General features: G+C 41.2%; 1 protein-coding gene across 3 annotated transcripts in view; it reads right to left on the minus strand.

The window, feature by feature from the left end:
• Window positions 1–16,868, minus strand: part of KIAA0319L (KIAA0319 like) — a 199,257-nt gene that overhangs the window by 45,042 nt on the left and 137,347 nt on the right. For all 3 annotated transcript variants that reach the window (XM_069756828.1, XM_069756827.1, XM_069756829.1), the window contains exons 7-11: window positions 13,486–13,583; window positions 7,496–7,583; window positions 7,320–7,412; window positions 6,358–6,490; window positions 5,293–5,521 (exon numbers count right to left, since the gene is read on the minus strand). In XM_069756828.1, coding sequence (XP_069612929.1) covers window positions 5,293–5,521; window positions 6,358–6,490; window positions 7,320–7,412; window positions 7,496–7,583; window positions 13,486–13,583 — 641 coding nt within the window. The remainder of the gene's footprint in view (window positions 1–5,292; window positions 5,522–6,357; window positions 6,491–7,319; window positions 7,413–7,495; window positions 7,584–13,485; window positions 13,584–16,868) is intronic.

The following is a 16,868-nucleotide window of genomic DNA, read 5'->3' on the forward strand; positions in this document are numbered from 1 at the left end:
TGTCTAAAGGTCACTTTCGTCTTTCTGTCTGTCCTACTGTCTGTCACGGATATTCATTGGTCGTGGCCTCTGTCTGTCATGGAAATCCAAGTCGCTGAATGGTCGTGGAAAAACGCCCACGACCATTGCCACGACCAATCAGCGACGGGCACAGTCCCCCGGCAAAATGGCCGCTCCTTCCTCCCCGCAGTCAGTGCCCGCTCCATACTCCCCTCCAGTCAGCCCTCACACAGGGTTATTGCCAGCGTTAAGGGACCACGGTGTAACGCACTCCATTAACGCTGCTATTAACCCTGTGTGACCAACTTTTTTACTATTGATGCTGCATATGCAGAGTCAATAGTAAAAAGATCTAATGTTAAAAATAATAAAAAAATAAAAAATCATTATATACTCACCTTCCGGTGCCTTTCCCGCTCCTCGCGACGCTCCGACCGATGCATTGCGGTCTCGCGAGATGATGACGTAACGGTCTCGCGAGACCGCTACGTCATCATCTCGTGAGACCGCAATGCACTCTTGAGACCGGAGAGCACGAGGAGCGTCGGTAAATCCTTCCTGGATCCAGAGGCAAACGGAAGGTGAGTATATAACTATTTTTTATTTTAATTCTTTTTTTTTTTTAACAGGGATATGATGTCCACATTGCTGTATACTACGTGGGCTGTGCAATATACTACGCGGGCTGTGCAATATACTACGCGGGCAGTGCAATATACTGCGCGGGCTGTGCTATATACTGCGCAGGCTGTGCTATATACTGCGCGGGCTGTGCTATATACTGCGCGGGCTGTGCAATATACTGCGCGGGCTGTGCAATATACTGCGCGGGCTGTGCAATATACTGCGCGGGCTGTGCAATATACTGCGCGGGCTGCGCAATATACTGCGCGGGCTGCGCAATATACTGCGCGGGCTGCGCAATATACTGCGCGGGCTGCGCAATATACTGCGCGGACTGCGCTATATACTGCGCGGGCTACGCTATATACTGCGCGGGCTGTGCTATATACTGCGTGGGCTGTGCTATATACTGCGCGGGCTGTGCTATATACTGCGCGGGCTGTGCAATGTACTACGTGGGCTGTGTAATGTATTACTTGGGCTGTGCAATATACTACGTGGGCTGTGCTATACACTACGTGGGCTGTGCTATACACTACTTGGCCTGTGTTATACACTACGTGGCCTGTGTTATACACTACGTGCCCTGTGTTATACACTACGTGGCCTGTGTTATACACTACGTGGGTTGTGTTATACACTACGTGGGCTGTTATATACTGCGTGGGCTGTTATATACTACGTGAGCTGTGTTATATGCTATGTGGGCTGTTATACACTCCATGGGCTGTGCGCTATACTACGTGGCTGTGCTATATACTCCGTGGCCTGTTATATACTACGTGGCTGTGCTATAAACTATGTGGCTCTGCTATATACTCCGTGGGCTGTGCTATATACTCCGTGGGCTGTGCTATATACTCCGTGGGCTGTGCTATATACTCCGTGGCTGTGCTATATACTACGTGGCTCTGCTATATACTACGTGGCTGTGTAATATACTATGTGGCTGTGCTATTTACTACGTGGGCTGTTATATACTACGTGGCTGTGCTATATACTACGTGGCCGGCCGCGAACAATCAGCGACAGGCGCAGTCCAGCCGCGAATTGGCGCAAGAGTTGAACCAAGCTTCGCTAATTGGTCGTGGCCGGCCAAATCCTGTGTATTGAATGTATTATTCTAAAATCTTCATACATAAAATACATATTCTAGAATACCCGATGCTTTAGAATCAGGCTACCATCTAGTAAGCAATAAATATCTGATATAAGGGTTGCAACAGTGGGGCATCGGTACAGTACAGTCTCGGTCATCCAATCCAAAGCATTTGGCGGCTGACCGTTTAATATTTGTGTGGCTCTCATCACTAACAAATATCAAAATATTTAGAATTGAGAGTCCTCAGTGGTTGATACCTTTTAATGGCTAACTGAAAAGATGGTAACAAATTGCAAGCTTTCGAGACTACACATGTGGTGTACCTGGAAATTATAGGCCAGTAAGTCTAACCTCTATTGTTGGTAAAATATTTGAAGGGTTTCTGAGGGATGTTATTCTGGATTATCTCAATGAGAATAACTGTTTAACTCCATATCAGCATGGGTTTATGAGAAATCGCTCCTGTCAAACCAATCTAATCAGTTTTTATGAAGAGGTAAGCTATAGGCTGGACCACGGTGAGTCATTGGACGTGGTATATCTCGATTTTTCCAAAGCGTTTGATACCGTGCCGCACAAGAGGTTGGTACACAAAATGAGAATGCTTGGTCTGGGGGAAAATGTGTGTAAATGGGTTAGTAACTGGCTTAGTGATAGAAAGCAGAGGGTGGTTATAAATGGTATAGTCTCTAACTGGGTCGCTGTGACCAGTGGGGTACCGCAGGGGTCAGTATTGGGACCTGTTCTCTTCAACATATTCATTAATGATCTGGTAGAAGGTTTACACAGTAAAATATCGATATTTGCAGATGATACAAAACTATGTAAAGCAGTTAATACAAGAGAAGATAGTATTCTGCTACAGATGGATCTGGATAAGTTGGAAACTTGGGCTGAAAGGTGGCAGATGAGGTTTAACAATGATAAATGTAAGGTTATACACATGGGAAGAAGGAATCAATATCACCATTACACACTGAATGGGAAACCACTGGGTAAATCTGACAGGGAGAAGGACTTGGGGATCCTAGTTAATGATAAACTTACCTGGAGCAGCCAGTGCCAGGCAGCAGCTGCCAAGGCAAACAGGATCATGGGGTGCATTAAAAGAGGTCTGGATACACATGATGAGAGCATTATACTGCCTCTGTACAAATCCCTAGTTAGACCGCACATGGAGTACTGTGTCCAGTTTTGGGCACCGGTGCTCATGAAGGATATAATGGAACTAGAGAGAGTACAAAGGAGGGCAACAAAATTAATAAAGGGGATGGGAGAACTACAATACCCAGATAGATTAGCGAAATTAGGATTATTTAGTCTAGAAAAAAGACGACTGAGGGGCGATCTAATAACCATGTATAAGTATATAAGGGGACAATACAAATATCTCGCTGAGGATCTGTTTATACCAAGGAAGGTGACGGGCACAAGGGGGCATTCTTTGCGTCTGGAGGAGAGAAGGTTTTTCCACCAACATAGAAGAGGATTCTTTACTGTTAGGGCAGTGAGAATCTGGAATTGCTTGCCTGAGGAGGTGGTGATGGCGAACTCAGTCGAGGGGTTCAAGAGAGGCCTGGATGTCTTCCTGGAGCAGAACAATATTGTATCATACAATTATTAGGTTCTGTAGAAGGACGTAGATCTGGGGATTTATTATGATGGAATATAGGCTGAACTGGATGGACAAATGTCTTTTTTCGGCCTTACTAACTATGTTACTATGTTACTATGTTACACAGGTCTCTTCATCAGGCAAAGACTAAAACAAAATTCTTTCACCTCAGAAAGACCTTTTTGAATCAGGGCAACCATCCAAGAACAACTGAAAACCAGATTAAAAGAGCCACCAGAATATCAAGGAATCACCTGCTACATTACAAAGCTAAAGAAGAAAATAACCGGGTACCTCTAGTAGTTACCTACAATCCAAATCTGGAGGTGGTAAGGGAAGCTGCACGGAAATTACAACCTTTACTACAAAAAGATGCCCGCTTACAATCCATTTTTCCAGACCCCCCACTACTGTGTTTTAGGCAGCCCACAAATCTAAGAAGCATCATTGTCAAGAGCTCCCTGTCCTCTCCAACAGCTGCAGGTACCTTTCCTTGCAATCAGAAAAACTGTAAAACCTGTCCATTTATAATGACCACGGACAAGATAAAGATCCCCAATTCACATCAGGACTACAAGATCCCAGGTACTTTCAGCTACGTCACTTCTAATGTGGTGTACCTAATTATTTGTACTAAATGTCCAACTTGGGGTCTGTATGATGGGGAGACAGGGCAGAAACTGAGAACAAGGATGAACTCTCATCTCATACAATAAGAGAAAAAAAGAATGGATCTACCTGTGGCAATACATTTTTGTCTCCCAAATCATAACATTATGGACATGAAATTACTTGTGTTAAAAGGTAGCTTCAAATCTCAGAGAGACAGAAGAGTCTGGGAATATAAACTGATGACGACCTTTGACACTCTCACTGCAGGAATGAATGTGTCGCATGGATTTATGTCTTTTTACATCAACTAAGGAACTTGCCCCCCCAGACTATGAGGGGTCATCACAACAGAGACCCTAATCAGAGGACAATAAAACAATCCTTATCTAAGAGCTGGCCCAATATTTATGGACATAACTGTTTATCACTCATGGTAATTCTGCTTCATGTCACCTGTCTTATCCATGTTTTCTGTGCTATGTTGTGCATAAATATGTGATTCTTCAGAATTTGTTTTAGTCTTTGCCTGATGAAGAGACCTGTGTAGTCTCGAAAGCTTGCTATTTGTTACCATCTTGTCAGTTAGCCATTAAAAGGCATCAACCAATGAGGACTCTCAATTCTAAATATTTTTCTATCTACTGGCCAACACGGTACCAAGATATATATCTTTCCTGTAACAAATATCAGACATTCGGTACTTGTCCTGTAGATTTGACAGAAAGACCATTTATAACATTAAATTAATATGTCTTTAGGCAATTAACAGGTTCAAAATCTATCCAATACTCTGTGTCAAGTGCAGTATCTTCCCCAAATATTAAGGAAAAATAAAATCATTATGTCAGATGAAACTAAACTTGGCCAATCTCTTCTCATTCATGTATGGCCCCAGTAAAATAAAAACCCTTATACTCACCTCCCATGCCAGCGCCATTCCAGTGGTATCGGCATTCGCGTTCCCTGCGCTGGCTTCACTGCAGCTGCTCTCTTGACTTCCTCTTGATAATTGATTTGTCCACATGAGGACAGTGACCCCAGCGCTGATTGGGCTTACATGTCATAACAACAGCATGAGAGCCCCAGGACCGCGAGTGCTGGTACCACTGGAATGGCGCTGGCATGGGAGGTAAGTAAAAGTGTTACAATTTTAAAAGGCCAAACATGGGGAATGAGAAGGGTTTTTCCTAGTAGTGGACAACCCCTTTAATAGTTCGCTTTTTCTATTATCTACGGTTTTCTATGATGGCCTAATTGACATGTAGCTCTTTGGCCAATCATATGATAGACAAATGAACCTACTTCTCATGGTATAAGCTACATATGGGTTCAAGCTCACCTGCATCTCCATAACTTTCCCTTTGCTGTTGGGACTCAAAGACCACTCATAGCTGACAATACCATGATCGTCTGTGCTCAGATTCCCATACAAGACTATGGCGTTTCTGGGCAGTGTAATGACTTGGTTGGCTCCTGCATTTGCCCCTGGGGGATAATCAACAGCTTTGTTCACTGTCAAGTTGGCTGTTGTAGAGTTTTTTTCCCCATCAGAGTCTTCGACAGTCAACCTGCAGATTCAAACAAGGAAAGTGCATGAAGAATAAGCATGAGAGTCAATTATCAGCATGAGAGTCGTTACCATTATTGGATTATACATGCACTAGAATCTCATAATAATTCTGCACACTGCGTACATTGCTTGTCTTTGATGGTAATAGACTATAATGAACACTTTTCAGTAGTAGAGTTGTACTTTATCATCACACACACAGACTATATTATAACGCAATAAGTTATGATGGTGATGAAAAAAATAGGATTATTCATTTGTTGTCATCCACACAAAACACTGTGAATTAAGAACTGTTAATTATTAACTGTGAATTAATCAAATGACAGTCTTTCTACATAAAGACTTGTTCACATGTTGTGTTCTTGCCACACAAGAAATGCAGCATTTTACAATATTAGCAAAGTGAATGAGATTTCTGAAATCTCATGTGTTAATTTTTACTTTGAAGGTATCGGCAGATTTGAACCTTTAATGCATTTTTCAAACCGCAGCATGCTAATTCTTACAGTGTTTTTCACCCATTCAAATGAATAAAGAAAAAAATGCAAGTAAAAATGCATCAAAAAGTGCATATTTTACGCAGTGTTTTTTCTGCTAATGCTTTTGAAGTAGAAAAATCTACAAATACTAACTATGTGAACCTAACCTTACGATGACATTTTACTTAATCTACTGTTAATCACATTGCCTGATTGTTTTCCCTCAGCCTGGACCTCCATGTGCCATAATAATGGGCATACCTGGCATGGTATTGTTAAGGCCATCGGTCACATGAAAGCTTGCTACAAAAATGTAGTCGTATCTCACATCAGACAACAATTAAAGCCTTACCTAAAAGTATAATTTCCAGGTACAAGATTTGTCAGTTTTAAGATGGCAGTGTCTGCTGTGATCTTCTCCTCTCTTAGAGGACCCTTCAGCTCTTCCCAGTGATAACTAACAATTTTCTCATCGTCAGTGCTCTCTGTAAAACAAAGCAGGACAGAATTAACCATATGCTCTATCTTTCATACAGGCCATGCTTTAATGCTGTAAATACTCCGTTTGTAAGCAATCAATTCCATACGAAAGTATGAATGCCAATAAATGGTCTGCAGTTTAGCACTTTGGACATGGGCAGCGAATGATGTCTGCACTCCTTGCCCTCACTTAAAGAGGTATTCCCATCTCCAAGATCCTATCCCAATATGTAGTAGGTGTAATAATCATAATAATATTAGAAAATACCTCCAATTAGAAATGTAGTGTAGTTTTTCTGATTTGCTATGTCTCGTCCCTCATGATACCTTAGATATCCATGGTAATGGATATAGTGACAGTTAGTGAACTAGTTGTTAGTGGTCGTAACCATGGATACCTAAGGTCCTGCAATGCCTGCACATGAGGAAGGAGACATAACAAATCAGAAAAACTACACTACATTTCTAACTGGAGGTATTTTCTAATATTATTATTACACCTACTACATATTGGGATAGGATCTTGGAGATGGGAATGCCGCTTTAATCCTGATTATGGAGCCTTACATGTGGCCCCATAGACACAACTCAGTATGGGCCAGTGTGCAGATCTATTCTCTCGCCCGCATAGCAGAAGAGTGCAAGAACCAACAGCTGTTCACCTGCATTTGTCTGGTCCGTAAATCGGACCAAATGAGAGCATGCTGTGAGCTTATCCACCCAGACCATTGGATACTATTGTTTCCTCTAGTTTTTTGCAAGAATATAGCAAGTGCTCTCTGAGCATAAACAGACCATTTGGACCAGAAATGAATCAATAAACAGGATACTTACGGCTGCCATCAATCACAGTAGAAGTGGTAGGCAATGAGATTTCCTGGTAACGAGGGGACACAATTGCTACTGGAGGTTGGTTCACTCGTGGTTCTGTGAGAATGAGATTTATATTTAGGGAGAACGATTACATGTTTACAAGTCTTACAGAAGTACATCTTAAGGGGATGTCTGACCTGGTTTCACTGTGACGTTCACAAACCCTTCTCCATGTGCGTTCTCTCCATCCACAATGACTTTGAACTCGTACAGACCTGCTGTGAGCTGGTAGAGGAAAGCAATGGTGATGAAATGAAGAAATGAAGCAGACTGTCACAGCCAGTCTATACACAGCAAAGTACAGGACTAGGACTCTTCTGTAATAAAATACACGGTTTAACCAGAAATGCCATAAACAGCCTTTTCTCCCATGGGTTTTTCCCATGAACAAACTACATTTTAATTATTAGATCTCAGAATAATAATAATTTCCACAATTGGATGTGTTACAAAATGTTCCTGTACCAATACAGTCTTATAAATGTGCCTCTGTTCATTGGCTGTGTCTGACCATGCAGGACCATGGCCTGATTATAGCACAGCTCTTGGCCAGGGGAGGAAGCAAAAGAGCATGCAGATATCACAGAATGGTATCACAGCTGATTCTTTCTGTGAGGTAAAACAAGTTTGCTGCTGGTTTGTTAACATGTTTTACCTCAAAGAAAACAGCATATGTGATGATCTGCTGTAATGTCTATTCTCCTTTGCTCCTCCTGCCCAGGAGCTGTGGTATGATCAAACCATGTTCCTGCACGGTCAAGCACGGCCATTACACAGTACACTGCAGGGACACATTTATAAGATTATCTCAGCACTGGGACATTTTATTTAACCCCTTAGTGACGGAGCCAAATTTTTGAAATCTGACCAGTGTCACTTTATGTGGTAATAACTCTGGAACGCTTCAACAAAGCCCAGTGATTTTGAGATTGTTTTTTCGTGACACATTATACTTTATGATAATGGTAAATTTAGGTTGATATGCTTTATGTTTATTGATAAAAAATATCAGAAATTTGAAAAAAATGTTAAAAAATTAGCAATTTTCAAACTTTGAATGATTATCCCTTTAATTCCGATAGTCATACCACAGCAAACCATTAATAAATAACATTTCCCACATGTCTGCTTTACAACAGCACCATTTGCAAAATGTTATTTTATTTTGTTAGCATTTTAGGAGGATTAAAAATGTAGCAACAATTTAAATTTTTTTCAAGGAAATTTACAAAATGTATTTTTTTAGGGACCTATTCATGTTTGAAGTGAATTTGGGGGTCCTATATATAGGGAAATCCCCACAAGTGATACCATTTTAAAAACAGCACCCCCTGACATATTGAAAACTGCAGTCAGGTCGTTTGTTAACCCTTCGGGTGATTTTCAGGAATTAATTCAAAGTGGCATGAGAAAAATGAAAATGTGTATTTTTATCACCTAAATGTCACTAACTTCTGAACAGGTTACTACAGCCGACAGACTCTAAGGCCACTATTTGGTCATGAATTTCCATGACAAACATCAGGACCATGCAATCATGATCTGAGACCACCAATTGGGATAAAGAGGAAGCCCCCACAGTTTGTTAACCGTTTATAATGATGTAGTCACTATTGACAGCAGCATCTAAGGGGTTAAATAGATTTGGACGGTGCAAACACTGATCATGGCTGATGCAGCAAGTTGTCAGCTATAGTGGACAGCTGACAGCTACTGGATTGTCACCTGTATGGGGATATAAGTCTCTTATATCTCAGGTCAGTTAAAAGGCGTATTGGCGGTCACTAAGGGGTTAAACATATCCAATTGTGGAGTTTATTTTTATTCCAAGATCTATTGATTAAAATGCACTTTGTTCGTGGGAAAACACCTTTCATAAACAAAATCTGATCTAGCATATCTGTGCATACAACAGGGCAAAGTCTTCTGAACTTACTGTCCAAAAACCTCATGATAACCTCACCTTTCCCTTACATTGACGCTAAGACACAGTCTTCACACTTGACCAATATAGTATTGTACTATTCTATCACTTATTTTTTTCCAGACATTACTGCAAATTACTGTCTTACAAATTCCTAACGTATTAGATCCTTAATCACACACAACATTGCAATTCCTCCTCACGTACACATGAAAATCATTTATACACACATACACAAACACGTAACATTATGGCCAAAATTGTTGGCACCCTTGAAAGTGTTCCAGAAAAAATAAAGTATTTACAAACAAGCAGATAAAAAAAGGCAAATTGGACATAATTTCACACAAAACCACAAAAATGGTCCAGACAGGACAAAATTGTTCGCACCTGAGCTTGTTTGCACACCCTTTGGTATAAATAACTGCAATCAATCGCTTCCTATAACCATCAACAAGCTTCTTACACCTCTCAAGTGGAATTTTGAACCACTTTTCTTTTCCATACTGCTTTGTTTCCATCCATTTCTGGGTGCTTCATGAAATAGGGTTGGGGTCATTTTCCTGCTGGAAGACCTCTGACCTAGGACGCAAACCAAGCTTTCTGACATAGGTTACTACATTGCAATCCAAAATCCTTTCCGAATATTCAGATTTCATGATGCCTTGCAGATAGTCAAGACACCCAGCGCCAGAGGCAGAAAAGCAACTCCAAAACATCTTTGAACCTCCACCACATTTGACTGTAGGTACTTTGTTATTTTCTATGTAGGACTCATTCCGTTTTCAGCAAACAGTAGAATGACGTGGTTCAACAAAAAGCTCTATGCTTGTCTCATCTGTACACAAGAGGCTTTGCCAGACAGATTTTTGGCTTACTCACATACATTTTGTCAAACTGCAGTCTTGCTTTCTTATGTCTGTGTCAGCAGTGGGGTCCTCCTGGGTCTCCTGCCATAGCGCTTCATTTAATTCAAATGTGGACGGATAGTTCGTGCTGACACTGATACACCCTGAGCCTGCAGGACAACTTGAATTCCTTTGGAACTTGTTTGGGGCTGCTTATCCACCATCTGGGCAATTCTGTGTTACAACCTTTCATCAATTTTCTCTGTCATCCACGTGCAGGGATATTCACTACAGTGCCATAGGTTGCAAAGTTCTTTATTATGTTGCACACTGTGTAGAAAGGAACATCAAGATCTCCGGAGATGGACTTGTAACCTTGAGATTGTTGATATTGTTCAACAATTTTTGTTCTCAAACAGTTCTCTTCTCCTCTTTCTGTCCTCCATGCTTAGTGTGGCACACACAGACACACATTGAAAAGATTGAGTCAACTTCTCCCCTTTTTATCTGGTTTCAGGTATGATTTTCACATTACCCACACTCCACACTTGCTACTTGCGACTGGTGAGTTTGAACAAGCATCACATGCTTGAAACAAAGTTGTCTACTCACAATTTTTTTAAAGGTGCAAACAATTTTGTCTGGCCCATTTTAGGGGTTTTGCGTGAAATGATGTCCAATTTGCCTTTCTTTCTCTTTTTTTTGTGTTGTTCCAATACACACAAAGGAAACAAACATGCATATAACAAAATATGTGTAATTGCAATAATTTTTTGTGAGAAATACTTCATTTTCTGGAACAATTTCTAGGGTACCAACACTTTCATCCATGACACTATATATACAGTGCTCAGCATAAAAGAGCACACCCTTTATGAAAAGTAAGATTTCAATCGACATCTTACTGAACACAAGAACAATTTACCAAATTTTGACAAGACTGAGTTTCATAGAACATTTTTCTAACTTTCTAATTGATAACATGAAAGTAAGGTTAAAAAAATAACTTTCAATATAAAATCTTCCATTTTACTCAAATTGAGCCGAGATGATTCAGTTGATTCAAAAATGAATGCACTCCATAACTAAAACTACATCTTCATCCAGCATCCAGGCTTTAAAAGACATAATTCTTAAAGAATAAAAAAAAAAAAAAAAAGATATGTTACAGTATATCGCCAACTTGTTTATTCCATGCTTTGAAGACTTGGTGCTATCCTTAAAAATCATGGAGATCATGCAAAAATCTATACGTAGTAGTTTTCATGTGGGGTATATTTATTTTTGCATCAGCTCATTTTAAAGTAAAAATGAAGCTTTTGTAATAAAAGTTATTAACGTGACTTTCATGTTATGGATCTCAAAAAATGTTATATGAAACTCTGTCCTGGCAATTATCAACATTTTAGACATTTTTCTTGTGCTCAGTGAGATATTAATTAAAATCTTACTTGTCAAAGTACTATCTGTAGTAAGGATGCAGCTGGGCAAGTAATGAATGTCACCTAGGTGGCTAGCCTCTGTGATGTGAAGCCTGGAGAGTAGGCTCCAGCAAAATTACCGTATTTTTCGCTTTATAAGATGCTCCGGATTATAAGACGCACCCCAAATTTTGAGGAGAAAAATAGGGAAATTTTTTTCTTTAATAAAGTGGTGGTGCTTCTTATAATCCATGCATCTTATTGCTTACCGGGGGTGGTGGCTGTGGTGAAGCGGGGTCGCTGCTGGAGGAGGCAGGAGTGGGGTGATGCCGCAGGCTGGGATGAAGGGGTGTCCGGCAGTGCTGCTGGTGTCTGGAACGGCTGCCCGGAGCTCTGCAGGTGTCTCCGGCGGTCCTACTCCTGGTGTCCGGTGATCTGCTGGTGTCTCCGATGCTGCAGGTGCCCAGACGGCGCTGCCTGGTGCTGCTGGGGTGATCTCCGGTGCTGCCGAGGCTCTGCCGACATTTTGTGAAAGGCCAGAGCCCTGGCAGTCCCATGATTTCCTATGTGGTGGACTCCAGTAAAATGGCCGTAGGGTGAGAGGCGCATGCGCAGATGGAGATCTCAGCACCGAGATCTCAAGAGATGAGATTTCAGTGCTGAAATCTCATCTCTCGAGATTTCAGTACTGAGATCTCCATCTGCGCATGCGCCGCCTCCCGGCGGCCATTTTCCCAGAAGGAATCCACCGCACACGTACAGGAAAGCATGGAAAGAATGGCAGAGCCCCCCCATGCAGCACGGGAGAGAGCAGCAGCGTCGGCAAGCAACGGGGACAGATCGCGGTGGCAGCACCCGGTAGCACCAGGGATAGAGCGCGGAGGCAAGCACCGGACACCCGCAGCGGCAGCACAGATAAGGTATATCCGCATTGTAAGATGCACCCCCATTTCCCCCCCAAATTTAGCGATATGGTGGGACTGGCTGCCTCCATATCGCTAACCTAGGCTGAGCAATCCATTTAGTAGGCAGCTTAGGTGTCTCAGATGTGGTCTGGGAATGATGTGGAAAGACCTATTGTTGTATGTTGGTCAGAGATAGCCTAAGAGTGGCTTGTACTCCAAACAGGTAAGCCTGCATCAACTGATTTTTTTTTTTTAACTATGCCTCTGTGCCTACAGTGTTTATATATTGTATACACAAACACACACACTACGTATAGATTCACTTCAAAACATATGTGTATTGGCCTGTTGCATTGCATTCAAAACACTTTTTAGAAGTATATTTACGTGTAAAAATTGGATGTTTATGGAAATCCATTCAATGGGTTTTACCACAAACAAAGCACATTTTAATTATTAGATCTTGGAATAATAGTTCCAAGATTTGTTCCACAATTGGATGTTTAAAAACAATGTTCCTGTGCTGAGATAATCTTATAAATGTGCCCCTGCTATGTGATGTGTAATGGCAGTGTCTGGCTGTGCAGGGACATTACAGCAGAGCTTCTGGTTTCTGTGATGTAAAACATGTTCACAAACAAGCAGCAAAAGCTTTGCCTCACAGAAAGAATCAGCTGTGATCCCGTGCTGTCCTGTCTGTATGCAATTTTGCGTTCTCCCCTGCCCAGGAGATGTGATATGATCAGACCATGTTCCTGTATGGTCAGACACGGCCGTTACACAGTACATAGCAGGGGCACATGTATAAGATTATCTCAGCACAGGAACATTTTATTTAACACATCCAATTGTGGAAATTATTATTCAAAGATCTATTGATTAAAATGTACATGGTTAGTTGGACCACCCATTTAATGAGCCATTTAATGAGCTGAATTGAAGGATATAATCATAAAGTCACTTATAAATAATACATTTTTTAATTATCTATGGGTGGTCTAACCATACTAGCTATGAGACTTGACTTACCTTTGACAACTTAAGGGACTGAGAATGTTTCCCCTCCATCTCCCCACTGTAATCTGTAGGATGAGTGATCAGCCTCCAGTCATATGTATACACTTTACCTACAGGTAAATGGAAAACACGCAGGTAAGATACATGCAGATTATCATCCCTATCGTGATGTGATTAAACAAAATCTGTCTAGTATGCACCATAGCTAGATGATCCAAAGTAATTACTGTAATGACTGTGGTTTTCTTTTTAAAATTTGTATCCAAAAATGATAAAATCAGTTATTCACCCTGCACAGGACCAGCGATGCCTCTCCTCTGTAAACCATTTTGTTGACCGTCTGCAGTGGTGATGTCATGACTACAGAGCACACTGGCATCACCACTGGGCACAGTGATTGGCTGCAGCAGTCATGTGCATTGTAGTCCTGATGCCACCACTGCAGTTGGTCAAATACCATGGGCAGTGGAGGAGAGACATCACGGACCACAAGCAGGGTGATTAGCTGTCATTTTCCTGTTTTATTAGCAGGCCTAATTTAGAAATAAAAAAAAAAAATGTAAAACAGAAAATCACATTAAATGTTGTTGTTCTGGCCATTGCCTTGTTATTCCCATTGTTTACACTGCTGATCAGGTGGCGGGGATTAGCAAGCATTATCGAGCAGTATGACTACTCAGCCTCATTATGCTATAGTCATGTGATAGAACATCACAGTGGAAAACTTAGGCTGTGTTCACATGTCATTCCAGACAAATAAGTGACGTGTTGCATCAAGGAGAAGCAAAAAAGAGATCCATTGATAAACATGGGATCAGCTTAGTATTGTCTTTTTTAGAATAGAGAAAAAAATCCCATGTGCAGAACTTTTTCTTCCATTTAAAACAAAAAAAAAAAAAACTCAGGCAGACCCCCATATCAACAAGGTCCCTCAGATTTTGTTTGCATATCCTATGCCCCAGATTAGTTATGCCTTTTATCTGTTCCTAAAATAGATGTGTGAACAGAACCTTGAAGAGTAACTAAACCTCTAACATTTTTTTTAAATATTTTACTGCCCTTTTAATCGCAAGCAGATCAGGGTATGGTTCCTTGAACCACCACCAGTCGACCCTCCCTCTCCCATCCGAGAGGTGCGCAGCTCAGGTAAAAGCAGCAAATAACTCCTGCCTGAACGCACACCCAGCGCAGAGAATGCGATGTGATGGAGGCACAGCAACAATGCTCGCTACACTGCTGTGTAATCAGAGAGGGCAGGAGCTCGTTCTCACTGGGAACAATGTAGGGAAAATGCAGATATAAATCAGACTGGCCACACATAATATTTCTCAAGAGTACATGGCTCCTTCTGAAGTCTCCTGAACTGACAGGTACACTTTACTTCAAAGTTGCTCGGCTTGTTCATCCATGAATGGACATCTTTTAAGCATTGCTGCCAACATTGCTTGCCTAAATCTGTGCATTTAGCCCATATGTGCAAGCAGATCATGCTTTAGTCTCTACATTCAGTATCATCTAAAGCTTATCACACACAAACAAAGAAAGAAGAATGTTAGGAGGGCATTTCACCAGAAAATACAGTGGTAGATGGCACACCAGCACAACTTGGAAATTCCTGACTTTGGATAAAACAAGCGTCAGTCAGCGCTCAGTAGAAGGCAATAACAGCACAGTAATTGTATTCAGTGCCCTAGTGAATTATACCGCTTGTCATAGATACTGCATGTTTAAAGATGGCTGTATAGCTAGACAAAGTAGTGATTTAAAGAGGTTTTTTATTCATGTATTATTGGCTAAAAAAAAATATTTTTTTAATTTGAATTAAAAACGATTGGCCAATTTACTTTCTATAGCCTCTGTGATGGCTGCAGAAAGAGATAATTTAGGATCAGTCAGTGAGCTGTTCTGATGGTCAAAAAGGAGACTCTGTAAATCTTATCTGTCTTTTTGGGCCTCTATTCAGATGATTTATGACCACAGGCCACATCAAAACTTGAATATGCCAGGACACAAAGAGAATGCAGACGCCAAAGAGTGCAACATGTTTTTTATTAAACTCAATTGCAAAAATGATCTTTAGCCCTAAATACACACATATAGGTAAGAAATATTAAGGAATACCGTAAGGCTACTTTAACACTAGCGTCGGATTCGGCACGTCGCATTGCGTCGGCCCGAGATTCCGACACTAGCGTTTGATGCGCCGCACAACGGGTGCAGCGGATGCATTTCTCCGGCGCATCCGCTGCCCCATTGTGAGGTGCGGGGAGGTGGGGGCGGAGTTCCGGCCGCGCATGCGCGGTCGGAAAAAGCGGTCCGTCGGCAGCAAAAAACGTTACATTCAACGTTTTTTTGCTCCCGGCGGTCCGCCACAACACAGCGCAACCATCGCACGACGGTTGCGACCGTCGCACGACGGTTGCGACGTGTGTCAATACGTTGCAATGCGTCGGTAATGTTACTCTCTGGGGCAAAAACGCATCCTGCAAACAACTTTGCAGGATGCGTTTTTCCCCCTAAACGACGCATTGCGACGTATTAAAAAAAAACGCTAGTGTGAAAGTAGCCTAATTGGTAACCATCGTGAACAAGCCTTTTAAGGTGACCACTCTCATAATGTGAAATCGAACAAAGTTTGCTTTTACCAATTTAAATACTGTACTGGTGTCAATCATGGACAATGGCATTTAAATGGAGCAATCGATCATCACCATGGCAGCCAGCGGCCTGTTGAAGGCCCCCATGGCTGCCATCTTGGTATTCCAGTGAAGCCCAGTCACAGGATGGACATCATAGGAGACCATCATTTACACTATTTACTGCAATACTGTGATTAAAGGATCGCAGGTTTAAGTTCTTTACGGAGACTAAAAAAATAGAGTAAAAAATATATATATAATCAATATACAAATTCAGATTTTCCCAGTTTAAAAATAAAGAAAAAACATGTCTTGTATCACTTCAACTATAAAAATCTGACATTGAAACATGAAAGTAATTACTCCATATGGTAAACGTCATAAAGAGAAAAAAAATGTCAGATTTGATGGTTTTTTTGGTGTGCACCTCTCTAAAAATAATGTAATAAAAGACTATCAGAATGTTGTATGAACACCAAATAAAAATCATTAAAAACACCTGCCCACTATAAAAAAAATACAATCCCTCACACAGCGCCATTGCCAAAAACAACAAAAAGTAATGGGTCTCAAAAATAAGCAACAAAAACATATATTATAGTTAAGAATTTAAAAAATCTCTAATATATTTCCATGAAATGCAGCTTCCCACTGCTTGTAAGAGATGACAAGAAGTAGCCTATCCCCAGAAGGTGGCAGGGAAGACAGACTGAAGCGGCTTCACAAAGAATACACGGAAACTCTGTAGCATGCATC

This window comes from Ranitomeya imitator, chromosome 3 (assembly GCF_032444005.1).
Source record: "Ranitomeya imitator isolate aRanImi1 chromosome 3, aRanImi1.pri, whole genome shotgun sequence".
Classification (NCBI taxonomy): Eukaryota; Metazoa; Chordata; class Amphibia; order Anura; family Dendrobatidae; genus Ranitomeya; species Ranitomeya imitator.